At 41.3% G+C, this 24,754-nt stretch overlaps 2 protein-coding genes across 5 annotated transcripts in view; both read right to left on the reverse strand.

Annotated features, from left to right (window-relative positions):
* Positions 1-9,232, reverse strand: part of LOC147166310 (centrosomal protein of 135 kDa-like) — a 10,175-nt gene extending 943 nt beyond the window's left edge. Inside the window, exons 1-24 of one of the 2 annotated variants that reach the window (XR_015096465.1) lie at positions 9,022-9,232; positions 8,642-8,790; positions 8,009-8,196; positions 7,507-7,674; positions 7,295-7,436; positions 7,090-7,174; positions 6,896-7,024; positions 6,614-6,820; positions 6,043-6,108; positions 5,804-5,954; positions 5,478-5,686; positions 5,224-5,379; positions 5,011-5,151; positions 4,430-4,507; positions 4,106-4,257; positions 3,110-3,225; positions 2,883-3,037; positions 2,531-2,586; positions 2,192-2,360; positions 1,990-2,100; positions 1,574-1,759; positions 598-807; positions 292-494; positions 73-172 (exon numbers count right to left, since the gene is read on the reverse strand). Coding sequence is in view for 1 of the 2 variants with exons in the window: in XM_086089030.1 (XP_085945156.1) it covers positions 73-177; positions 292-494; positions 598-807; positions 1,574-1,759; positions 1,990-2,100; positions 2,192-2,360; positions 2,531-2,586; positions 2,883-3,037; positions 3,110-3,225; positions 4,106-4,257; positions 4,430-4,507; positions 5,011-5,151; positions 5,224-5,379; positions 5,478-5,686; positions 5,804-5,954; positions 6,043-6,108; positions 6,614-6,820; positions 6,896-7,024; positions 7,090-7,174; positions 7,295-7,436; positions 7,507-7,674; positions 8,009-8,196; positions 8,642-8,754 (3,296 nt within the window). In the remaining variant the exon portion in view is untranslated. Of the gene's footprint in view, positions 1-72; positions 178-291; positions 495-597; positions 808-1,573; positions 1,760-1,989; positions 2,101-2,191; positions 2,361-2,530; positions 2,587-2,882; positions 3,038-3,109; positions 3,226-4,105; positions 4,258-4,429; positions 4,508-5,010; positions 5,152-5,223; positions 5,380-5,477; positions 5,687-5,803; positions 5,955-6,042; positions 6,109-6,613; positions 6,821-6,895; positions 7,025-7,089; positions 7,175-7,294; positions 7,437-7,506; positions 7,675-8,008; positions 8,197-8,641; positions 8,791-9,021 lie in introns of both variants that reach the window. The other variant, XM_086089030.1, reaches the window with a different exon arrangement.
* A 572-nt stretch (positions 9,233-9,804) lies between these two features.
* On the reverse strand, positions 9,805-21,047 carry exoc1 (exocyst complex component 1). Of its 3 annotated transcripts, XM_086089965.1 has the most exons (20): positions 20,992-21,047; positions 20,193-20,324; positions 19,949-20,073; positions 19,494-19,653; positions 19,263-19,280; positions 17,798-17,985; positions 17,410-17,637; positions 17,138-17,270; positions 16,955-17,064; positions 15,134-15,283; positions 14,843-14,951; positions 13,408-13,452; positions 13,048-13,211; positions 12,848-12,961; positions 12,279-12,358; positions 11,967-12,195; positions 11,039-11,222; positions 10,777-10,976; positions 10,506-10,700; positions 9,805-10,365 (listed from the first exon to the last, which is right to left on the reverse strand). In XM_086089965.1, exons 2-20 carry the CDS (start codon positions 20,314-20,316, stop codon positions 10,213-10,215), a joined length of 2,709 nt encoding a protein of 902 aa, XP_085946091.1. In that variant the 5' UTR covers positions 20,317-20,324; positions 20,992-21,047; the 3' UTR covers positions 9,805-10,212. The 3 variants fall into 3 exon arrangements, with proteins under 3 accessions (XP_085946091.1, XP_085946092.1, XP_085946093.1); XM_086089966.1 differs by lacking the exon at positions 19,263-19,280; XM_086089967.1 differs by lacking the exon at positions 13,408-13,452.
* Between the last annotated feature and the right edge of the window lie 3,707 nt (positions 21,048-24,754).

Genomic DNA, 24,754 nt, shown 5'->3' on the forward strand with positions numbered 1-24,754 from the left:
TATGGACCAAACCAGTGACATATACATATTTAATATAGCATTCAATACTAGGTCAGGGGTCATTGAACTCACCGTTCAAAGCGCTCTGACGTCAGCTGTCTGTTGAGGACGTCCATCTCTGCCTGCAGCTGAGAAACTTTAGTGCGCAAGTTGGAGACGTCCCTCGCGTGCTCTGCGCTGTCGTACAAAAGTTATTCCATATTCTTTGATATACAGCTTTTTTTTGTCCTGGCTCGTAAGACAATTGAGCACATGAGTAGGAATGACTTTTTCAAGTCAGACCATCCTTACTTCTTGTTGTCAGCCAGGGTGAGTCTGTCTCGCAGGACCTTGAGCTCGGACTCCTTCTCGCTGGCCGTCAGGTGGGTCTGGAACTCCTTGTGGCGATTAGTGGACAGCAGTTTCTCCAGATTTTGCACCGCCAGTCGCTCGCTAGCCAGCTGCTTTTTCAGCAGCTCCGCTTCAGAGCGCACGTCCTCCAGCTCTCCTTCCATCTGGATGGGAGCAGTCTCAAGTTTTAGCAAGCGAGTATATCCTGGTAAACGTTGGCCTACAGTTCCAAACATGTGACCCACTCATCCATAGTGCCTGGCTCACCCTCTCGAGTTCCATGCTCTTGGACGTGACGTGTCGCGCGGTGAGCTCCTTGGCGGAGTCCAGTTTGACGCAGAGCTCCCTGACGGTGGCCAAGTCAGAGACGAGAGACGTTTTCTCCTCCTGGGTCTTGCGCAGCTCTTCCTCCAGTCGGGCCATGGTTCGAGCCAGCGTCGACACTTTGGCCTCGTAGGCCTGCAGGGCTTGCATATGCTGGAGAAGAAAAAAAAGAAAAAGAATACAAATCATAATTTTTTAATTCCGATAGGTTTGTGCGTCTCACCCAATGTTATTTTAGTTAACGAAATAAAATAACAAAAATACTTTTGCTCTATTTTAAATATTACCATGGTCCCAAAAGCATATTAATACGTTTTTATATGCTAGTGCAAACAGAAGGCTTTGATGCAGCCTTACTGAAGAGAACAATTGAAGCAATGGTAGCTATTACAAAAACGGCCAGCAGGTGGCAGTAGAGTATAAGAGATCAAACAGGGCCATGTTGCAAAAAGCTATTTTCCCCACTGTTTTAAAAAGATTTGTGAATAATGATGAAACTTAGCTATATTCGAATGCTAATTGCTGCAAAATGGAAACAGATAAAAATATAATTTTTTTCCTGATAAAAGAAGAGACTCTAATCTGTGTTTTGATAGGTTCCATGTTTTTATAGCAATAGAACACAATATTCTGTGGGCCTTGCAAAATTAGTCAAAATCCAGTAAAACAGCAAGGGAGCGAAGGGGGTCGCTTCAGTGAAAATGGCTGGGAGTGAATGAGTTAAAAAAACAAAAACGAAAACTAATACTGAAACCAACTAAAACTAAAGTAAAACTATGCATTTAAAAAAGAAAACTAAAACTAATAAAAACCAACAGAACCACCCTGAAAACTATAACAAAAATAAAAATAAAAAATCTAAACGAAATAAAAACGAACTAAAATGAAAATTCCAATACTATAATAACCCTGGTGTCACCTGCTGGATCTCGAGCTCCTTGTGGCTGAGGGTTTCGCGCAGGTGCCGGCGTTCAGTGTCGGACGAGAGGAGCTCCAGGCGGATGGAGTTTTTGATCTCTTCGATCTGCTGCAGCCGGTGCTCCCGCTCCTCCACGTCCAAGTGGGCCGTGCGGTAGCGCTCCAGCAGGTCCAGGTTCTCCTGATCCTGCGGGACCAACAAGTCATAGTCAGGTGGCGCTTCAAGGGAAATACTGTACAATAAAACCGAGCAAGTACTGCTAAAACAGACGAAAATCTACCAAGGCTGTCAGAACCGGATGGGATGGGATGAGGAAATTATTACATTGCATTGATTTGGTCACTTCTTCTCATTCTAGTATTTTCTGAGATGGTACTTGGTATATAAAAATTTCATGTGTAGCAATTTTCTCCTGCCTTCGTCTTCAACAGGTTCTCAATCCTGGCTACCGCGGTTATGTAAGAATGCACTCGCAGTTTCAGCTCATCACGCTCACGTAAAGCCTCTTCCATCTCCACATGGACCGTCTGGACGAGACAACAGAAGCAGAACTTAGTGTTCATTCTTTGCTTGTCAAATATGATGCAAGATGATCATAAAAAAAGACGTGATCCTTACTTGGTTCTCTCTGGTCATGGTGGTCAGGTCGTCGTGAAGCCTTCGCTTTTCTCTGGCTGTGATCTCTTTGGTTTTCTGTAGTCCCGCCAGTTCCATCTGGGCTTTATCCAACTGTTTCCTCAGACTGGCGATCTCCCTCACGCGGCTGTTTAGCGCCCCCTGCAGTTGACTAACACACAAAACTCTCCATTAAGTATTAGGGCTGTAACGATAACGGCAATATCGTGATATTAATACTGCCACAATATCGTCGTCGTCATGCCACAATATTAAAAGCAGCACACATGGATATCGTTACATCCCTACGAAGTATGATGGCGCTTTAAAAAAAATACTTACGCCATAGATTTGTCCATTGCTGTGACTGTGAGCCTCACATCATCAAGCGTCTTCGCCTAAAAGAACAAAATGACATTACAGTGCATTTGCAATTATTGCTTTGGAAACTTTTGACATGCTCCCAACAAGCTTATTTGAAAAGCTTAACCCTGCTGTTATGTTTGTTTCTCAGTAGAAGAAATATTGTCCATGAGTCATTTTGATCAATGGCTTGTTTTATAATTCAAAAGTGTCAAACCAACCCCTCCCCCACACACACAATAAACATTGATTATATCTAGCAACAGTGGGTCAATCTGACTCACAAATTAACAGGAGACATAAACAGACATTTGGAGGAGCTACCCAATACCTTGTTTTCAAGTTCCCCCTGAAGAACAACCAGCTTCTCTGCTTTTTGATCCACCTCATCCTGCAGGCCATCCTTCTCCTTATCCAGCGAAGTGAAAGAGAGCTGAAGACGTTCCACCTCCTGCTTGTGCTTGGACACCTGTTGACGCAACATCCCTGCGAGACAAAATCTTAGAATTCAGGCAGCAGAATCATTAAAAAGCGGAATTTAGCATTACAAATAGTCACCTATGGTCTCGTCTTGAATTTCCATCTGTTCTTGAGCGGCGTGCAGCTCGGTGGTCTTTACAGACAGCTTGTGTTGGAAGTCAGAGAGCGAATATTGTATCTGCTCCTGCTGCAGCCTGACATATAGAAAGAAAACACCTAAGATCAAATTTCACTCGGACACACATCTGGAAAAAAAAAAACTGGTGAGGTTTCGGGCATATTGTGTTTTATTTTTATTTTTTTTACTTTAAAAGTAAAGACGTCCTACGGAAGCGTATTGCATTCACTTGAAAAAAAACCCTCCTGTTTTTCTGACTAATTTTTTTGGGAGAGCTTTGTTTTTTTGAGTATTTTTTTTATTTTCTGTTTTTCTGAATATTTTTTTTCTGTTTTACTGAATATTTTTTTCTGTCAAAAAAATATTCCGAATAACAGGCTGAATTTTTTTTTTCCAGAAAAACGTTTTTTTTTTTTTTTTAACTGAAAAAAATATTCAAAAAAACTGAAAAAAAAGAGACTGGTCTGTTTTTCTAAGTATTTTTTTTTTACCTTTGAACTCCAAGTGACTTGTTGCAGACTCGCTAATAGCGGAAGCGGACACTTTCCCGCATACCTCCATATGCAATAAGATGTTTATGTTTACTTACTGGCTATCAATAAAATAATGAATGTGTATACTGTTTGTGGTTTGTTCTCTAATCTCTGGGGGAAAACCCCCTTAAAAAAATATTTAAAAAAACAGAAAAATAATTATTTTATAAGACAGGGAAAAATTACTCAAAAAAATTCAGAAAAACGGGGAAAAAATTCAATAAAACTGAAAAAAACTAAAAAAACAAAGCTCCCCCAAAAAATTTGTCAGAAAAACAGGACGTTTTTTTTTATTTTCAAGTGAATGCAATATGCTTCCGTAACATCCTCTAGTCTCTAGTAAATAATAATTTCCTGACATGCCTTGGAATAGGGCGAAGAATCTCCACTGGTCTACGCTGTACGTGTATTTTGTAAACAAACCTCAAAGCAGAAGCCGTTTTCCTGTGCTGTGCCGTCTCCTCTGTGCTCTGAAGCAGCGCACTCGACTGGACGTCCAGCTTCTGCTCCATGTCCCGCTTGCTGTCTTTCAGCGCAAACAGCTGTGAACGCAGGTCCAAGTTCTCCTGTTCCAGCTTCACGCCACAATTTACAAAGTGTATAGAAAAGTTACAAGTAGAGTCAATGTTTTACATTGAGGTTATTCAGGGTTCTTATCCAAGACACCAGAGACAAAAAGACTTCAACCTAATTTTGCAAACATAATGGAAAACAATGTGTCACATGTTAAATAATCATCAGGCTTACAATGTGAATGCCATTCTGCAGGTCAAGAATACGTTTTTCTTGTCCATGTCCATTTGGGACCGAAGAAGTCTGGCCAACCTAATGAAGAAGAAGTAGGAGACAAGAGACGTCCAATAATTTACTAACTTGATTACAAGGAAGGGAAAATGCTCAAATTTGGCCAGATTGTCAGTATAGGCGCTTTTCCATTATCGGTTCCAGAACGGCCTGGCCCCGCTCCAACTCCCTTGGCCTCTGCTGCTTTGGGATCAACTTAACTTTATTTGATAATTTTTTATATTGCCTATGTTGTTTGTGAAAAGTTTACAAAAAATGCATTTATTGACTATTGACACCGCTTGCTAAAAAGTTTACTACAAGCTTCAGTTTTATTGGTACATATGAAATTGTAAGTCATAATCTAAAACACAATATATGTGTAGTTGACCTGGCAGCAGCGGAATTGCATGCAGTATTTGCAAATTTTAACAATTTTTTTTCCTTCATATTTTTGGTTTATTTTGTGTTTGTTATTTTGTAATATTTTTTTTAGGCTTTCAAAAGAAGAGAGAACAGAATTGCCAGTACAGAAGCATACCCACCTTAAAATCCTCCATCAGCAAGTCTCTCTCCGCCTTCACCTGCAGAATTTTACTTTCTGCCAGCCTGAGTTCTTCTTTTAGGTTCAAGACGTCTTCGGACGTGCTTGAGCTTTGACGGGTGTCCTGCAGCTGCTCTTGCGTCTGCACACGTGAGAGGTTTTAGATGCCCTTTTCAAATATAAATATCTTGAGGAAGGGGGTGGGGGGGTTCACCTGGTAAAACATGACTTTGAAGTGGTCTCTCTCAGCAGTAAGAGCTTTCACGTTGGTTTGGATATCATCCATGCGCTCATCCACCTCCTGCAGAGCCGCCTTCAGCTTATCTCGCTCCTTCCCCAAAGTGAGCAAGTCTGACTCAGCAACGCCTCCCTGAAGAGTGTCAAGTTCAGGATTTTACTACAGTGAACCCCCAAAGATTAGGGCGATTTGAGTACATAAACGTACAGTTTACTATTTACGCCGATTACCTTGCCAGCTGGACTCCTGCTCCGGACCGGACTCCGAAAGGGGCTGCCGGCTCTCCGGACCTGTTTGCAGCGTTCGGCTTCCTGACGGTAGCGGTCCCGCTCCTCCTCCAGACTCTTGACGAAGGCGTCCAGGCGTGACGGCGAGCGTTCCCTTCCGCAGACGCCGTGTTTGGCTCGCAAGGCCTCCAGCTCCAGCACCATGTCTTTGTCTACAAGACAAAAGACAGATGTTTATCATGAATACATTAATTACAACCACCAGTGTTACAACGATGATGATGATGATAAAGGACATTTCAGATACTGTACACACACTGTAAACTCACCGGCAGACATCATTTTTTCCACTTTGTCCTGCAGCCTGATTTTTTCCGCCTCCAGGAATTCCAGCGTTCCCTCCAATGTCTCGTTCTGCCTTCGGAGCTCCAGCAGCTGCTCTTCAAGTGAGCCCCTTTCAAAGTCCCGCTCAGAAAGCGCCTGGCATACAAACAAAAAAAGCTAGTGTAAATCCAAAAAGGCGGTTTTAATTTAAAATGTGCATTTTCTAAGTGCATTAAATACTCACCGCTCGTATTTTTTTAAGCTTCTCCTCCAAATTATCAATGACTTCCTGTTGACTTTGAATGACTTTCTGCACAAGTGACAAAACATTAAAAATGCTTTTAACATCAATATACAAGAATTGCAGCACACATTTCACGTTCAATTAAAACCGTAATCAGTCTGTTTTAGGGGGCGGCATTGTCTTATACAAATGAGTCACTAATCACTCCCTCTCATGCATGGCCATGCAGTGTACAGTTCGTTACCATGGCGACCATGGGGTGGAGCTAGGTAGTTGCAATGATGTAAACAGCTACTCCCAGTCCGGATGGTGACAAGTCAAGCACATGCCTTCTACTTGGGAGCCAACATCAAGTTTGGCTAATTTCCACTCTTGGAAGTAGCACATAATTCAATGTGCTAGAGTGATTCTTTAAATAATCGATGATCGAAAAAAAGGGACAAATTGTGCAGTGTTTTGCAAAGTAAAAAGGAGATGTTTGGGGAAAAAACTTGGTATACTCGTAAGTCAAGGTATCCCTTTTCGATAATGTTCCTTTTAAAACCTTAAACTTCGAATGTCTTATGCTCACTTTATTATCCCGCAACTCCGTGTCGGCCATTTCCAAGGCTCGTTCCTTATCCATCTCCATCCGCTTGGCCAGGCCGTCGATGTGTGTCAATTCCTGGCACAGTTCAAAGTTCTTCAAGGAGAGGTCGGTGACCTCGCTGGAGGACTTGTGCTGCAGTCCCTCCACCTTCTGCTCCAGTGTCTTGTTGCTCTCTTGCAGAAACTCGATCTGTTTGACAGAAGGCGACTTTTGAACAGCCCAAACGAGTGGCTGATATTTCTTGACAGAGTGACGCGCGCTCACCTGAAGGTTGAGGTGGGCGATCAGTTTCTCGTTGCTGACGTTCTGAGCCTCCAAAGAGATGACATCGCGAGGTCGGCCTCCACGAAGCGCGCGGTTCAGACGCTCGATCTCTTGGTCCCTCTCGCCAACCTCAAAGAAATGAATTCACTTGAAATGTAAACGAAACATTATCTGATGATATACAGGTTACTTACTTGGATATTTAAAAGTTGTATACATTCATGGGATTCATCTAACTCTGATTTGACTTTTGTGACTTCATCCTGCAGCTCAGCAATCCTACAAATCAAAACGGATGACAATTTTTTTCTCTCCAGAATTTTAAACCATCCTCAGGTGTCTTATTAGCATGTCTGTGAAATGCTTTCATCCAATTGGCACCAAAACTGAAATGACAACCTGTTATCAGCCAGTTGCAGGAGATCTGCTATATACGGATCGTCAGGCTGAACCACAGGATACCCGGAAGTCACAGGTGGAGGGATGAGCTCATCCGTCTGCATTCTTTGACGACGGAAAGCAATGTTTCGCTTTTTTCCACCTGGTAAAAATACATGACAAGACCTTCATTCAGCATATAAACACACTCCCCAGGTTTAGCCATTCATTACCTGGCGTCTGCACGACAGCCTGCAGATTCTTCTCCTGAAGTTGCAGGATGCGCTCGGCTTTGGCTTTGCCGTCCTTCTCCAGGCAGCGGATCTTGTGCGCGTACTGATTGTTTAGGAACTTCAAGTCGCACATGTCATGGTCCAGGTTTCGGATGCGGATTTTCAGCTCTGAAACAAGGTGGGTGGGATTGTTTGGAAGGGATGATGTCGTCAGACAAGACTGTTGTTTACATTTTCTACATGTTAAAAGGGCCTTGTTGTATTGTGACATTTTACGAGTTGTCTTTATAGTCAGCCAGTCCGAATACAAACCTAAGATTTCAGTATTTTCACTTGATGTTAATTTGCTCATTATTATAAAAACGTTCAGAAAGATGGAAGTGGACTGATGCTTATATTGCATTTGTATACCTTTATGAACATGTTTACTTTGCGTAATGCCCATTCTATGCGCACAAACACATTTTAAAAACAATGGCTCAGGTCATTTCATCACATCTACCTCTTGTTATGTGCTCCATCTCCTCCTTAACGTTGAGGACCTCAATGTGAAGGCGGTTGTTCTCCCTAACCAGTCTTGCATTGTCTGCTCTGTAGGGCTCCAGGAGGGCGTCACAGTTTTGGCTTTCTTTTTCTGACTTTGCAGAGAGTTTTGCATTGCGCAGGCTTTCGGTCGTGTGAACCAGATCACTGAAACAAAGAGCAGTTATGTCGCTTTGTTACTATTAGCTAGTTATTGTTTTTAATTTGATTGTAATATATTTCTGGCCTAGATTTTTTCTTCCTTTTTTTTTGCATACAGATATTTACTGTAATTGTGACTTTACTACTGCATTGCTGATAACAGCACAATCCATCATGAATGGAATCTTGTAAATTGGGGAGCACCTTAACAGTGAAACATTTAATGTCAGGTCTGGCTTGTATTTTATTTTGAAAATATTATTTTAACAGGCATATGGAAAACCAACAACAAAAGTATCTATATGCTATCTTTATGACAAAAAAGTTTATATTTCTGCTTGAATATGATGATTCTCAGTTAGTTTGCGGGATTCCACAGCTCAACTTCACAGGGAAATTGAATTAGAATTTGCAAGCCTACTTTTGAGGAGGACAAGACGTCGTGTTTTACCTGAAAAGCTTCTCGACGAGCGGCAGGTTTTCAATCCCAAGAGGATGCTTGTAGCCCAGCTGGTCCAGACGCCTCCTCAAGTTGACGTATTTCCTCTCCGCGCTGCTCTCCATGACTCTTAATAACAGTTACAAGTCTAAAATGACACACTAAACGGCGTATAGTTGTTAACAAATGTGTTAAACTACCACTAATTCAATTTAAAAGGCGGAAGCGGCGCCTGTTTGCAAACATACAGTACTTGGCTAGCTAACATTAGCCAAAAGTTATCAACACATTTTTTCCTGTCTTTTTAAGCCTGCTTGTTCACCACAACAGCGCAATTTTATTATTTTTAACATTACAGTATTAAAAATATGTCAAGCTGGAACCCAATTTACCTCCTTAGGCGGAAGGAAGCAGAACTTTTGTCTGACAGCTACGACAATTTAGCACCACAAAAACGGACGCTGTCGTCACAACCAAGCCATTACACGAACAAATATTATGTCGATAAATATTATTTTAGTAGCGCGTATGCCAAGAGTGAGCGTTTTTTTTAAGCTGTTGCAAAAGTTTGAAAAGAGCGCCGATGACCTCAGGTTTGCATTCGTCACCATGGATTGAAGGAAACAAAGAGGGAGGCGCGCGTAATGCTCATCAGCGTCGCCCGTGTAGACAAGGTCGGATGGGCGGGGTAAAACGATTAATCAATCAAAAACTTTAACTATGAAATAAAACCCATTTTCAAGACCCTCAAACGTCTATTTTCTTTTGTCTGGAGTGTTTCTCCTGGCTGCCCTAATTCGTATTCGTGGATACTATACTTTTGTTTTTAACTCTTTTGCCATGTCAGAGTAACCAACCAGATTTCAAATGTATCGTCATCGACGGGATTATTATTTTTTGGGTCCTCTAAGTGGCTGCTCAGTTGAAAATTTGTGTCAGCCAACTTTGACTAGCAATTTTTTTTGTTACAATATTGACATATTAATATATTTAATAATAAACATCTGGAAAATACTTTTTGTTTAAAAACATTTTTTTTTTGTCGTTATTAGATAAATACTGATCCTGAATAGTATTAATTATTTCTTTAAATGCAACATAATGGTGGTGGTACAAAATCAGTGGACTAAATTGGGTTCCAAAGTAAAAAATAAATAAAAATAATAATACTGTAATAATTTGGTGACTGCAATTTTATTAAGAACATGGAACAAAAAAATAAAGTGAATGAGTGAACACACGAGCAGTGAAGTAGCCTAGTGGTTAGCACGTCTGCCTTGCCATTCCAAAATTCAGGGTTGTAATCTCAGCTCCGGCTCTCCTATGTGGAGTTCCCTCAATGTTTGCATGCATTTCCTTGAGTACTCCGGCAAATGTTCAGTTCAAAGAAGACTAGTCTGAAGTGTCCATAAATGTGAAATGTTTATTGTTTAAATGTGCCCTATGATTAGCTGGTAACCAATCTAGGGTGCACCCTGCCAAGCATTATTTACAAAAAAAGATATATGGACGAACGGATGAATAAACATCATCATTTGGATGTTTATCCAGAAAGTGTCAGTCGTGAGTCTTTGTCAGCAGGGCTAATGGGACTGAGCGATGCTGGAAAAATACTCCAGCATGTCCTGAATGGTAAACTCCATGGTGATTCCAGAACCAGGGTAACATCTGCCGATCAAGTCTTCAAAGTGTTTGTACTGCCGGATGAACTCGTCTTGCGTGGAGTGCCACACCACCTGCAGGGAGCACCAAAGGCGATTATTAGATTTGTTAACAGAGATGTCTTAACGGTGTTTTTGTGTGCTATTTTTCTAATGGATTCCTAGCATTTCCATAGGGAAAAAATATTACATACACTGCAGTAATCGCATCTCACCTGCAGCAGGCTTTCCTCTTCGCACAGGTGTTTGTCCACCTTCTTGTAGAGGTTGTCCAGTCCCTTCTTGACCTCTTTCCCAGGGTACTCTTTAATGACCTTGCGGAGCTCCTGCTTGTTGAAGGCCAGCTGATAACTCACCTCCTCCTCGCGGATCCCCTGGGCTACGCGGGCTTCCACGCCCTCGAAGAAATGCTGTAACAGAGTTATCATGATGATGATGATGATGATGATGATGATGAACATGCCTTTTTTTGGAGGGGGGTCTCACGTTGAGCTTTTCCAGAGGCTGGCCCAGAGAGTTGATGACGTAGGACTGCAGGTGGTCCGTGTATTTGTGCTTGGCCTCGCGCCTCTCCGCATCCAGGCAGGAGATCTTCAGCTGTGACAGCGTGGAGAAGATGTGGTGGAAGTTCTCCATCATCACTACGTCCCGTGGTGTCTTCTGGCTCTCGTTGGCCACTTTCTCCACTAGGATGAGGCACTCGTCAGATCTTTGCCGCTGTGTAAAAATACACAGTCAGCGTTCTTACCGTTCATGAAGACGGCCCTGATGAGCTTGACGTAAGCTTTGTCGAGGTCTCCGCGACGTTCCGCGTTTCGGAAGATGGTCTCGGCCAACTCGGCAAACTCTTCAAAGCCGGTGACGAAAGGCAGGATTCCAACTTTGCTCTTCTTAGAAATTTTCACTTCCTCCATCTGTCTGATCTGGCCAGACTGCGAGGAGGAAAGACATAACTGGATACGGCAGATATAAAAAGTCTACAAACCCCTGTTCAAATTCAAAGTTTTTGTGATTTGAATTTGTTTTTCTACAATTAATGTGGTGTACATTATGTTTTGAGAGAAGGGGGGGGGGGGGGGACAGACCCCCTCTTATTAGTGGATTTGGTGGATGTGCTCAAAATTAACATTACCATAGCATTACATTAACATCACATTCAGACTCATGTTAAATGGCAGTCAGCACGAAACAGCCATCATTTTCATCTAATTAATCCCAAATAAAGTTCAGAAGTTTTAGTAGGCTTTTAAATAAATAAAAATTCTTGCAAGCACAAGCCTGAACACTTTGTGCTAGTACCAACTGAAGAAAAACAGTTCTTTTGGTGATGAAAAGTTTTGTGTTGGCATCAAACATACCTTATCTTTTGGAAATAAAAAAATGCATAATGCCAAAAAAATGCTCCCAAATGCATATGGAAAAATATGTTGCGGTCTGCTGAAACCAACCACATGCCCATAAGGACAAAACCATGTCTTAAAATAAAAATAATGCTTTGGCGCTGGGTGCAAAGGTCACCATCTTGTGGTATCTAACGGCAATTACAAAATTAAAGTCTGTGAAAATTAGACAGATTTCGGAATCTGTCACTGTCATACTGATGACACAATATGCATATCATGCAATACTGAATCATAGCCATAATCAAAGCTAAAAGAATGATACACCCTACTCACAATGCATTTGTCAAAGTTTCTCTTGACGGTGACCAGCACGTTTCCCAGCGTGGTGCTGAGAAAAGACGCCGGGTCCACGTTTTCCGCCGTCCACACGTGGTGGCTCATCTTCACCAGCATGTACAGCGAGTGAAAGCTGTCGATCTTGTCACCCAGAGCGATGAGGCTGTTGAGCTCCGTCTCGATGCTCTGGAAGACTTTGTTCATCATCAGCCGCACCATGTCTTTGCTTTGAAGGGGGACGAAGATGGAGAAAACACGAGGGAATGCGTTGAGATTGTTGACGCAATTGAAGTTAATGTGAGCACTCACTCTGATGACAAGGAGTGTCTATGTTCCGCCTGGGGAGGCATTCTTGAAGACGCGATGCCATCCGAATCCTCGTATTCCGGCTGAAAAAGTAATTCAAATAAAACATCACAACTCTTGCCAGACGTTTATGAAGGATGAAAACGCGCCAGCGACTATAATTGCCACACAAAGAAAGAACACAAGTGTATCTTTGGATTATACTAAGAGATGCCACGCTGTGCTTTGAAAATGGTAACCTGGTTGATCGATGGCCTACATTATTGTTGTAATGTGTGGAAAACAACAAACACAAACTGCAGTGAAGATCATATTTGACTGGATTTTCAAATTGCAGTACAATATTCAATATATAATTAGGAGTGTATTTGCTGTTGTGAAGTTGGTAAATTAGTGTGTAAACCCTTGGAACCACTTGGCAAAACTTTCATAAAGTTGACTAACACGCTTGACTGAGAGGCAAATGTACTAACCACTAAACAGCCATATTCAAAGCGATTCTAATATCAGCTGTTATGTTAAATATTGAAGGGGTGGGGGGGGGGGGGGTCAATCTCTAAAGCAAAAGTCACCTGAGCCAGAGGAGGCAAGACGGTCAGGTGCTGCTGCAGCTTGAAGAACTTGCTGATGAAATCTTGCTCCGCGAGGCACAGGGGCTCCAGCTCACTGAGGACCTGCTCGAATATCTGCAAACAACCATTCCATGTCATGTCATGTCATGTCATTAACTTCATTTCCGTTAACCTCATCGGACTTTCCCTGTCAGGCGTACCTTGTCAAACTTGGTGCGGTCGGCCACGTCCAGGTCGGAAGCCGACATGTTGCCCATGTCCAGCAGTGAGGATGATTGCGAGCGCCGGCTGTTGGAGCCCTGCACGCTCAGCTTGTTGAGGCTGGACGTGGAGCCTGTCAGCTTTCCGGAGCTGCCGTGAAGGCCTGAGTTCAACATAAGGTCACGTGAAATGACACACATGCATAAACAGACACACACAAAAACACGTGAACATGTTGCGTTGTTGTAACACAAGCAATAAAGCAGGCAGCTTCATGTCAAGACTGGGCTTGTTTTCAGTGCAGTTACATGAAAAGCAAAGTAGCAGGGTGGGGAGGATTTTCCTCGGATCTCACTTACTTTCCGTCTCCTGTTTGAGTGCGCTCTCTTTCCGCGGAAGCGTGGCTGCAGCCAGTTAGAAAAGGGGCGGGCATCGAAGACAGAGAGAGGTTAGGCTTAGTACATGCAACATGGGTGTTAAGACAAGCCGCTCGGCGTAAGCTGAGGCGCACTGCAGTGGACAGACCTCCGGACAACAGATCCCTGGGCTGTTCTCAACAGAAAAGCTAACAAAGAATGCAGAAAGCAGACTTGGCCGCTGAGATATTAAACTGGTGAACAGGTCGAGAAAGTAGCAAGGCATTACTACCAGCACAGAAGCAGTTCTTTCACACTTTATAAGCTTGTGTTGGTAAAAAGTCTTTGGATTCAGGTGTTAATGTGTATTGCACATTTCCACAATGGAATCTCTTAAATCGAACTACCCTGAGGTCATACATACGACGGCGTATTAGGGCCTTGTATAAATATGTATTCATTTATTTATTTGGGAAGGGATAACATCCCAAGAAAAAAACTCACAAATTTGTGACATTATAAAGTGGCAAATTTGTGAGAAAAAAACAAATTTACGAGAAAAAACTCGCAAAATTGTGGGGGGGGAAAACTCACAAATGTACGAGAAAAACTTGCAGATTTGTGATATTATAAAGTGGCAAATTTATGAGAAAAAAACTCACAAATTTACAAGAAATAAACTCTCAGATTTGCAAGAAATGCACATAGCGTACTTGTATGTTTGTGCCAATACTTTTCGGTCGGGTTTTCAAATAAGGCGATAGTAATTGCTTTAGCAGAGATGAACCATATATTAAGCATTCACACTTTGAAGCGTTGGGTACAAGTCACACTTTTTTTTTTTTGAGTCATTCACTTGCATTTACCTAAAGTTGCTAGCTTCTGATTGGTTAGTGTTAGTCAGATGATAGGGGGTCAGGAAGTGTCGCTGTAGCTTGCTGTGTTTAACGAGTGAAGTTGAGAAATCCGTCTCCATCCTGCCTTATCATTTTATAAAGAGTATTCCATTAACCACCAACGAATTTTCACATTATATAGCTCCTGGTGGACAAAAGCCAGCACCTCCCAGGCTATAACTATACTATGTCTCGCAAGTTTTTTTCTCGCAAATCTGCAAGTTTATTTCTCGTAAATGTATTAGTTTTGTTCTCTGAATATTACATCCCCTCTAAAAACATGCATACACACAAATCATGTAAAGCTTCAGGATATTTTTTGTGAGACTCAGCAACCATTTAAAAAATTAACAAAGAGGTGTGTTTTGCTTTTTAGGGCTTTTTTGGTCATGCGACAGCAAAAGTCTTCAGTACTAAATGTCTCCAGCATCCAACAGGAAATTGAACTCTCTCTCCTGTAACTGGGCTCAGGTTATGTTTTAGAGACATTTGAAAAAGTAATGTTACAATCTCACTCGCAAGGTATTAATCCACCATTTTACCAAATTTGCCCTTCGCCTCCTTGCTCGTTCCCGCCATCTTGATCTTGGCAATCTCAAAGAAGTCTTTGATTTCTCGTTCATACAGTCGACTCATGTAGTCCACATAGGTCTGCAGAAAAAAACAACAACAAAGTACTGTAACTTGTGTTTAAAAAAAACCGACTGCAATTATGTCACTGTATACAAACAATGCAAGTGTAATGGCGGCCCCTGGCTTGTGATTACCAAGTAATTCAACAAGCACAAGAGGGGCACTTGGACTAGTGAGGGGTGAGCTGTAAGAGCACTGACCCTCGATAGGCCCTCATACTTCTCCCGGTGGGTGATCTTCAGCCACTCCATGAGCTTGGCGTAGCGCAGCAGGTCCCGATGGAGGGGGCTGTGCTTGGGCAAGGTCAGCTCCACGGTGTGCTGGGACAGGGTGGAACTCTGGTCATGGCCCTAGAACGCACAAAAAGGAACATTAGGATCACAAACGCTACATTTAACAAATAATTGAGTGACTCACAAACACTCGCAGGACACAGGTAGACACACAACCTTTTAAGCCTACTGTATGTGTATTTTCCATCACAAACCTTGTTATTATTGTCATTTGCACTTCTCGAGTGTTACGCGTGTTGGTTGTACCGCAACACAGGCACACTTGTTAAGGATGCGAGTCCTTCAGTGACAAAAATAACACCCTAATAGCACCAAAACACTCAAAGAGAGCCTTTCCACTTTTTGGTCGACGGGCCGTTAAGTGGTTAGAGACAAATTCCATGCACAGCTCGTCTGTTGGGGAGGTCTGGGGGTGTTGTGAGGTGAAGCTACTCACTGGAAGTGACAGGCAGGAAGACCTATAGAAGTGAGGGATGGTCATTTTGAAGTGACTGAAGTGGTTGAACTGACAGAGACAGAAAGAGCAAAGTGGGATGATTCAAAGGGAGACACTGGCAAGGAATAAGAGTATGAGGTGGAAGGAAGTGGCGGGTGGAGGAAGGAAATGAGGAGGTCCAGGAAGTAGCGGCAGAAGAGAAAAACAGGAAGTCAACGGCCTTAAACAGCAACAAGATCCAAACCCTTGGAATGGTTGGTCAGTTTTGCATTCTTTCCTTTAGTTGCCATTAAAGCCTGTATCCCACTGAGAGACGAACGTTTGCAAGGCCAGGTGGCTCTTGGAAAAGAGATTTTTAATCTCACTGAGTTTCTTACCTGGTTAAATAAAGGAATGATGCCAACAAATGATGACTTCATGTAAGGATTTGTTCAAGGTCGTAGCGTTTTTATTAAACGTTCTCTAAACTGTTTTAATAGTTCTCTAAACAGTTTAATCATCGTTCTTTTCACGGGGAAATTTTGAACGCGTTTCCTAATAGTTCTCTAAACAGTTTTAATGGTCTTTCATGTCACAAGGACAATTTGACCAAGTGTTTCTTAAAAGTTCTTTAAACAGTCTTAATAGTTCTCTAAACTGTTTTAATGGTTTTTCATGTTGCATGGAAATTATGAAGATGCGTTTCCTAAACATTCTTTAAACAGTCTTAACAGTTGTAATGATCTTTCTTGTCACAAGGAAATTTTGAACATGCATTTCCTAAAAGTTATCTAACATTCTTAATAGTTCTCTAAACAGTTTTAATGGTCTTTGTTGTCACAAGAAAATTCTGAACATGTTCAAAATTGTTCAAAAGATATGTTCAAAAGTTCCTTTTTGAACAAGTTCAAAATGTTCTTGCGACAAGAAAGACTATTAAAACTGTTTACAGAACTATTAAGACTGTAAAGAGAACGTTTAGGAAATGCTGTGAACTGGAACGAACCATGACGTGAAATCCACATTCGCTAGCGTCGCAATGACCATTCCTCAGTGGGATATGGGCTTAAGGGAGGGAGATAATAATTCAAGGGTAAATATTGTAGAAAATTGACTTTTTAATTGCTTGCGCACAAATATTTAGGTTTCAGAAGTAAGTGTGTAATGGCACAATCAATTAAATGTTTCAAACTTGGGGCTAATTGCACAATAGCACCCCCCACATCTTTCTCGAGTTTTGAATTGTTAAAAAAAACGTATAATAGGCAACAGTGGTTGTTATTCACCCCTACACAGCAATAAAACGGCATTACCTGGTGCACAAACACATTGTTGAGATGATTGGTGAGGCGGCGAGCGAACGTATCCCGCAGCTCGGTGAAAAGGTGTTGCTGCTGCGTCACAGCCATCAACTTGTCGTGGCCTATGCGGGCAAAAAATGGATTTGGCATGACTAATGGAACAAGCGTTTGTGATTTATGGTGAGCAAAAAATACCTGGCAGGAGGGCCACGTTCATGCACTGCAAAAGAGCCTCGGCTGCATTGATGCAAGCCTCGATGCCTTTAGGGGAGGTCAGGTCTCCGTCTTGCAGGGCTCTGATGTGGCCTTTGGACAGGTCCATGTTGTGCTAGGCGGAAAAAGATGACAAGGTCACGAGGCAACGGGGCTGAAATGATCAGATGGAGCACTAACCTACATTTACAAACTAAATTCGAATATTTATTCCATGAAATTGTGATACTTCATTGCCAAAAACAGTTTCTCACCACAAGGAACTGGATCTCATCCAGCAGCTTGCCGTTGTTGGTGTTGCTGATTTGGATGAGCCGGTTGCTCTGCGAGATCTGGTCCATCTGGTCCTTGACGCTCTGCAGCATCTCCTCGTAGCTGCTCAGCTTGCCCTCGATGGTGTCCACCTCGCCCAGCGCCTCGTCCAGCAGCTGCATCAGGATGTTGACCTGCTTCTCCGACGCCATGATGGACTGGATGTTGGCCTTGAGGCGGATGGAGAGGAAGTCAAGTAATTTGTTATGTCTCAAAGACTCGCCATTAGCGTTAACATTGAGGCCAGTTTTCCATGTTCCCATGAGAAACTCAAATGACAAAGAAATGAATGCAGCATTTCCTTTTGTTTGATGTTATTGTTGCACTCACCCCATCTAGCACCTGCAGCTCCCTGGAGAGCTGCTCGGCAAAGGCCTCGGCGTTGGAGATGGCGTACTCGCACACCTCCATCATGCCCTCGATGTCTTGCTCCTCGCGGGCGCTCAGCTCCTGGTACTCATCCAGAGTGTCCTCGTCGCCGCCGGCGACACTTTGGCTCTCGCCACTGGGCACCGACTCTATTGGCAAAAAAAATAAATAGAAGAGGACATGAACACACAAAACAATAGAAAATTTTCTGTTCTGGCCAAAAGACTTTGAGGTGGAACATTTTACTGACAGGTGAAGACGTTCAGTGATAGGAAGCAGACATTTTCATACAGTGATCTCTTTAAAAGTTCTGTATTACGACGACAGTGACTTTATAAAAATGTACTCATTCACCACCAGTTAGTCACTGGCAAGACGTTATGAGCATCCAGCACAAGTATGAGGCCATGCTGTGTCTACAATACCCACCCCAGTTAAGAAAAAAAGTATCTATCTATGAAGTGGTATTAACTCATTATTTTCGACGTAAAGAGTCAAAATCACAGCTTGATGAGAAGAGAGAACCTCTACATTGCTCATCCTTAGGCAGGCAACAACCCATGTCCTTTGTTCCCTTTATTACCGCAATAATATGACTTTAATTTAAAACTATTAATATCCTTAAAATATAAAACCATTTATTTATACAACATTGTGACCTTAATCTTAAAAAATATACAACTTATTCTCGGAAGTCAAATATTGCCAAACATGTAAGAAATATACTTGACCTTTTACCTTAAAAAATAAATTTAAAAAATACTTTTCTATACAAAAATAACTAATTTCATTCATGTTATGACTATTCTCATGATGTTACGAATTTAATGTCGAAAATTTCTTTAAAAAAAATTCTAATAAAATAAATCTTGAAAATACACTTTTTTTCTCAACTTTCCTCCACAATATACTTTAAAATAAAAAAATCATAATATTGTGGCTTTGATCTTGAAAACATGACTCCGAAAACTTCTATTTTTCTTCCTACAATGTACAACTATGTTTTACTAATAAATAAATAAAAATATACACCTTTTTACACCATAAAAGTACGACTTTAATAAAAAGAAAACATACACATTTATTTATTTTTTCCAGTGGGGCCTCAACACTCCTAGTATTCATTAGCTAAAGGTGTTTTAAAAGGTCTGCTAAACTTAAAGAAACAATATGGAGGGCAGAGGTTTGCTTCAATTAGATTTGAAGATATATGATAAACAGACATATACCATTATGTAAAACATACGAGTATAACAACATGGCTTGGACATTGGTGATGAGTTAATGCATAACCAGCTTAATTTGGTGACATGTTTATGAGAATGAGTGTCTTTTAATAATGGTGGCTGGCAACATCATGAAGAAAAATGGAGAGGAATTAGAGGAAGGAGGGAGGGGTGAAAGGGGGGAGTTAAGTCCTACCAACCTTCCGCTTTAGGAAGTTCTGGCCAGAGAAAGTTTAAGAGAGAAACAAGAAATTTAACACAGAAAGCCGTACCACAAAGCAGAAAATACAGAGAAGAGAGGTTGAGCAGTCAAATCTACAAACATGCTTCAAAAAAAGAAAACAGAGGCACAAAGGTAACGTCAGTCTAATTTCAAATGGTAAGAGAAGAAAAAGAGTGTAAAAAAAGAGGAGAGCGGCAAATTAGCGCACCTTCCAGCAGCTGAGAACTGACATTGACAAACTCCACCTTCTTCCTCAGGTAGCGCTGGTTCAGCTTCCAAATGCACGAGATGAACGAGTTCTTCTCAGCTGTGCTGCTGGCCACCCAGCGGTAGACCTTCTCAAAGTGAAGGTCGAACTCTGGGTTTTCCTGGAGCAAAGAGCAAAGCAGAAAAAGAAGAAAAAATCAGCCAATAGGTAAATTTGCAAGTGTCTTGTGTTTTAATCTAAAAAAAAGAAAATGCATACTCCTTCTTTAAAATATCGTATTTCCTTAAATAGTGTCCCCATCCCTACAGACTCAGCTTTCTGCATTTTCCCATATACCCTTTAATTTTGTTTTAAATACTATTTTCTCTAGACATTAATTGTAATGTACTTGCTACATTCCAAAAATGTTGAAACTGTAACTACTATTTGTGTTATGTGGTGCAGCCTACGCCAACCTTGCTCGCATCTTTGGCATCCACTTCGGTCAGATCACGGAGTTCCCACGTCAGCTGTCGTTTGTAAAAGTCTCCGGATTTCTTCACCTTGACCACTTTGACCTGCACGGGCCGCTCGGTGGTGACTGGAACAACAACAAAGGGCAGACTCCGTGAACAACTTGTATCCATTCTTCAACAGTATGTTTACAGGGAAAGGTGAAGAACAACAACAAAACTAAAACAACAAAATATCGTCAAATACCCGTGGCGCACAAAAAGCAGTTCTTCTTCTTTTTCCCCGCCTTGCAGACGTTGACGATGCCCAGCAGACGCTCATCGTTGGGCGTGAAGATGTCTCTCTGGAGGGCGTGCTTGATGGCCGTCATGGTGGATGCTGTTTAGTGTAAAATACATTCATTATTCATGGCTCATACAGATTACAAGAAAAAATAGGGCTGAACGATTTTGAAGTGTAATGTTAATACGATTTTTGTGATTGTGATTTAATATGCAATATCTTTTTCAAGGTACTCTTCCCATGTATTTGTCAGCCAACAAAAACAATAAAATTCTGGTAATGTAATGCTACCGCATGTGTTTTTGATGGGCTGTGACGAATTAATGGCATTTAATTCCTTTCAATGGGGAAATTTTATTTAATACACGCCAAATTGACAGTGTTTCTGACAGCACCTATAACCATCAAATGAAAACACACAAATGCATTTTTAACAAGTGCCGACGTCTCCGGAGAACCTCAGAAGCAAGTACGATCTTATTTATTTCCAACGTGTGTATATATATCACCCAGAATAAAATATTTAGCTTTTTTGTGTGTGTGGGTGACACTGGCGAGGACCTTGCCGCTGCTAATGACATCCTCACTGGTTCCAGCTAATGCTAGCTGAAACGCACTACCGACATCCGCCATTACGTTTAAACTTCACGGATAATACAAAGTCAATACGCGTAACACTGCTTTGACAGCTGCCACGTCCCAGAATGGAGATTTAAATGCGACCTGGAGTAAATGAGGAACATAAGGAAAGTAATTGTATTACCTTGTTGGAGTTGACTCCACCGCTGACTTCCGTCAACTAAATTCCGCCCCCTATGATTTCCGGGTTACGGAACGACGTCACGTGATTACTGCAGTAAACACTTGCGCATGCGTCGTACACATGCAGGACAATTTAGTGTGTCTAGCAGTGAAAATAGGATTTTGCCTAAGTCTTTACAAAGGAAATAAAAACACTGCTTATTGTACGTTTTCAATTTTAATGACATGTAACAAACAGCCAAAATTCAAAATCGTGTCATTACCCTGTTCTGCGTAATATAATTAGAATATTTACTGTCATTGCACACTGTAGTGTTTAAAAAAATAATAATCAGATTCTATCAGTGATGTAGTTGATCATGAAATGGTTGCTTAAATGGTGAAAACATTACTGACTTACTGGGATGCAGTGTGGTTCCACAACGGTCTACAACGGGAAAACAACAGTACTTCATTTTGAGATTTATTTTTTATTTCGTAAGCTATATCAACACATAAACACAATTTCAGAAGGTGAGCTAATTAAATGTTTGCACAGAAGACACTGGATTTGACGCTCTGACTTTTTTTTCCTGCTGTTGCCATTAATAGTGTTCATGTTCTGAATTCATTGACGCACAGAGGAGATTGACACAGAATGTCATCTCACCCAACACAATGAGTCAGACATGACAGAGGGATGCTCAACAAGTGATCTGCAGAGAATGCCTGGTGGTACCATTTCCCGCCGTGTTGTTATTGTGAGGGGACAACGCCGCGTTCCCCACACGGTGACTGTGACTTGCACGGCCTTTGCCACCATACGTGTACCCCTGGGTGGCGTTTTCTGCGATAAGATGACATTTTGTGATAAAAATACACTCACTAGTTTACACAGGCATACCCGATGACATCAATCCTGTCATACTTGTTTAATTTTGTTGACAAAATGTCCATTCAGCCTGGCGTGCATGCAATCCTATAAACAAATAAAATGGCAAACAGTAATACTTGTGATATAGTAAACAAAGAAAAATATCACCAATATACTGTAAATGTTAAATTAACGACCTGCTAAGTGGGCCAATTTGACCCAACTTTGAACACCCAAATTGACCCAAGGAGTGGATCGGTCCAATGTTTGACCAAAATTTTACCCAGCAGTTTTAAGAGTGAAAACAATATTTTCCCTTATAAGACAAAAATCCCACCCATTCAAAGCAAAAATCCTCTTTGTTCTAATTTCATTTTAGAAATGTCATAATAAATGTGTTTGGGTCAACATAACAGTAAAACAATTCAACGACTGAACAAATGCACCCGGCTATTTTCTCCCCTTGCCACATTTTCACACAGTCATGACTCATTTACCCTGATGTGCACTTCTGACACTTTCATTTGCTCAATGTCAAAAGGCCAGCGTTGACGTGGGCACAAAACAACAAAAGTTCCAAATTGGCATGATTGCGGAAGCTGGTTGAGATGGAGTATCGGTAAAAAGCGCGCGGGCCTGGTGCTGCACTCGACTCGTTCCTTTTTGAGGGGACCGGGTCGGCCCCGACGAGCATGGAAGTTGAAGCGCAGGTGTGACTGGCAAACAAAGAAGCTCCTCTGTCATCAATGCAGCCTACATTTGACATTCACACTGTGCCGTTGAGCGGCAGGTAGCTTTTCTTATCACATCCAGCTTGGAGTTTCTATCTGGATGGCATTTGGCGCAGGCCTTTTAGGGGCCCGCCGATTCCATCATCAGTCATGTAGATATGCACATAACTAATCAGTCATTTGGCTTTGTTGCACACTTTGAGGGCTTCCTATTTTATAAAGGGGATGGAAAATAGGTCTCCTCCAACGGCAAACTATGCGAAACAAAAATCAAGGGTGAGACTGTTCCAATGCAGTCTAATAGTGAGTTTCTTTAACACCACCATTTTTTTAAACGCACGATTAATGACCGCCCCTCACTTGGAAAGCTTGTGCTGGGGGGATTCCAGTCGCAACGCAGCAGACACATCCTCATCAAAATTTAGTGGTAATACATTTAATAACAATGCATAGGTTTGCGAAGACTGGGGTCAAGTTGTATTTTACAATTTTACAAATGTGAAGAATTTCACAAGTTACTTCATGTTCAAGTTTAGACCGATCTTAATATGAAAAGAAAAAATGCCAACGTCTTACAAATGCAATTATGCCATCTAGTGGCAGAAAAATGACCTCAACACAAATCAATATCTCACTCATATTTGACAGTACAGTACATCTTTTTCATTTTAACTCAATTTTATAAATTATTATGAAATTACTGTATCAATGACTAAAAGATGCAGCCATATTTCGATTAGTTTTACATTTATTTTAACTTTTATGTTAACAAGAGTATGAAAACTTAGGGGGGGGGAATGTGTTACAAATAAATAAATAAAATACATATTATCATACATTAAAAACAACAGATATAACATTTATGATTAATTGTTTGTTTACTTAATTTTCGGTCATTTTGATATAATGTAGGCTGAATAATAGGGGGATTTTTTTTTTTAACGCATACACAACTTCCACCTGCCATTATGGGTAAAAAATTTGAAGATTTTATCATTTAGCTTACAAGTATATGTTCAAACAAATTTGCAATAAAATTTGAACATGCTTGCAAATACATCCAAACGTACTTGCAAACACATTCAAACCTATTTAGAAACATTTGAACACTTAAATACGTAAAAAGTGACCGAACCAATGCTGGGTTATTTATACCCATTATTTATTGGATTCAGGATTTCACCCAGTACCTTGCTTCAAGATTTTGATCAAAGTAACCCAATCTGCTCAAATCCACAGCGAGCAGGTTAGGAAAACAACCCAGCAAAGCAATTTTTTTTGTGTGTGAACACCTGCAATGATCGCAACCTTTGACTTGAAAGTTACTGTACCGTCAATACCCCCCTCCCCCCCCCCTCACCGACTCGTTTCTACTCGAGGGCTGTAAAGTCATCAATGTGCCCTACTTTGGTAACCTCGCGGTGAGGTGAGGCCTCCGCTCAGCCGCTGGCCAAATTGCACGTCAAAGAAGCACGTGTACCCCCGGCCCTCCGGAGCCAAGCGAGCATGAGAGAGCCTATTACGCTCTTCGCTTGTTAGGGGTCGGGGGTTTGATCATGCGTGCCATTTTGTTTGAAAGCAATTATGTAATTTCCAAGCGTGCTTCGTTTATGTAAAAAAAAAAAAAAAAAAGTGGAATACAAGGCAGGTTGTTGTCATTGTGCTTTTCCAGTGGAATGTAAGTAGGATTTTGTTTTTACACAACAGATTGTAGATGTGCTCACACAGCCAGCTGACCTTGTAAAGAAAAATGGTTTGTTTACTATAGATGCCAAAAGTTGTCTTTATTCACTGAATTTGTGAAAAACTAAACATCAATTTTGACATAATATTATGGATGATATATGATGTCAAAATTACTTTTTAACCATTTTATACCAAATACAGGTCGTAAGCGTGAAATGAATCAACCACGTGAATCCAGTTTCCAAAAATGTGCTGAGAGCGAGCTCATTTGGAATGCTGTTGGACTGTGATGTAACAGTGGGGCTAATTTACATGACACCGCCCCCACATTGAGTTTCTCTGTACCTGACAAGGCAGGGAACACTCTAAAAACAGTTGGGTCAAATGTAACCCAATTATGCATCAAAAATGGACCAATCCACTTAATGGGTTAATTTGATCCAACTTTCGGGGTTGTTTTATACAAAATTACCCACATTTTTGACCCAAGTAAA

Source organism: Leptonotus elevatus, chromosome 11 (genome assembly GCF_054856555.1).
Source record: "Leptonotus elevatus isolate MCC_2025b chromosome 11, RoL_Lele_1.0, whole genome shotgun sequence".
Classification (NCBI taxonomy): Eukaryota; Metazoa; Chordata; class Actinopteri; order Syngnathiformes; family Syngnathidae; genus Leptonotus; species Leptonotus elevatus.

What these genes read in the sequence shown, in the direction of transcription:
- exoc1 (XM_086089965.1), bottom strand. Translation starts at nt 20,316, where the DNA reads ATGACGGCCATCAAGCACGCCCTCCAGAGAGACATCTTCACGCCCAAC. An exon ending in ATGCCAAAGATGCGAGCAAG is followed by an intron (nt 19,654 to 19,948) that starts GTTGGCGTAGGC and finishes TCTTTGCTCCAG; the next exon opens with GAAAACCCAGAGTTCGACCT. An exon ending in GAACGTGGCCCTCCTGCCAG is followed by an intron (nt 17,065 to 17,137) that starts GTATTTTTTGCT and finishes TTGCCCGCATAG; the next exon opens with GCCACGACAAGTTGATGGCT.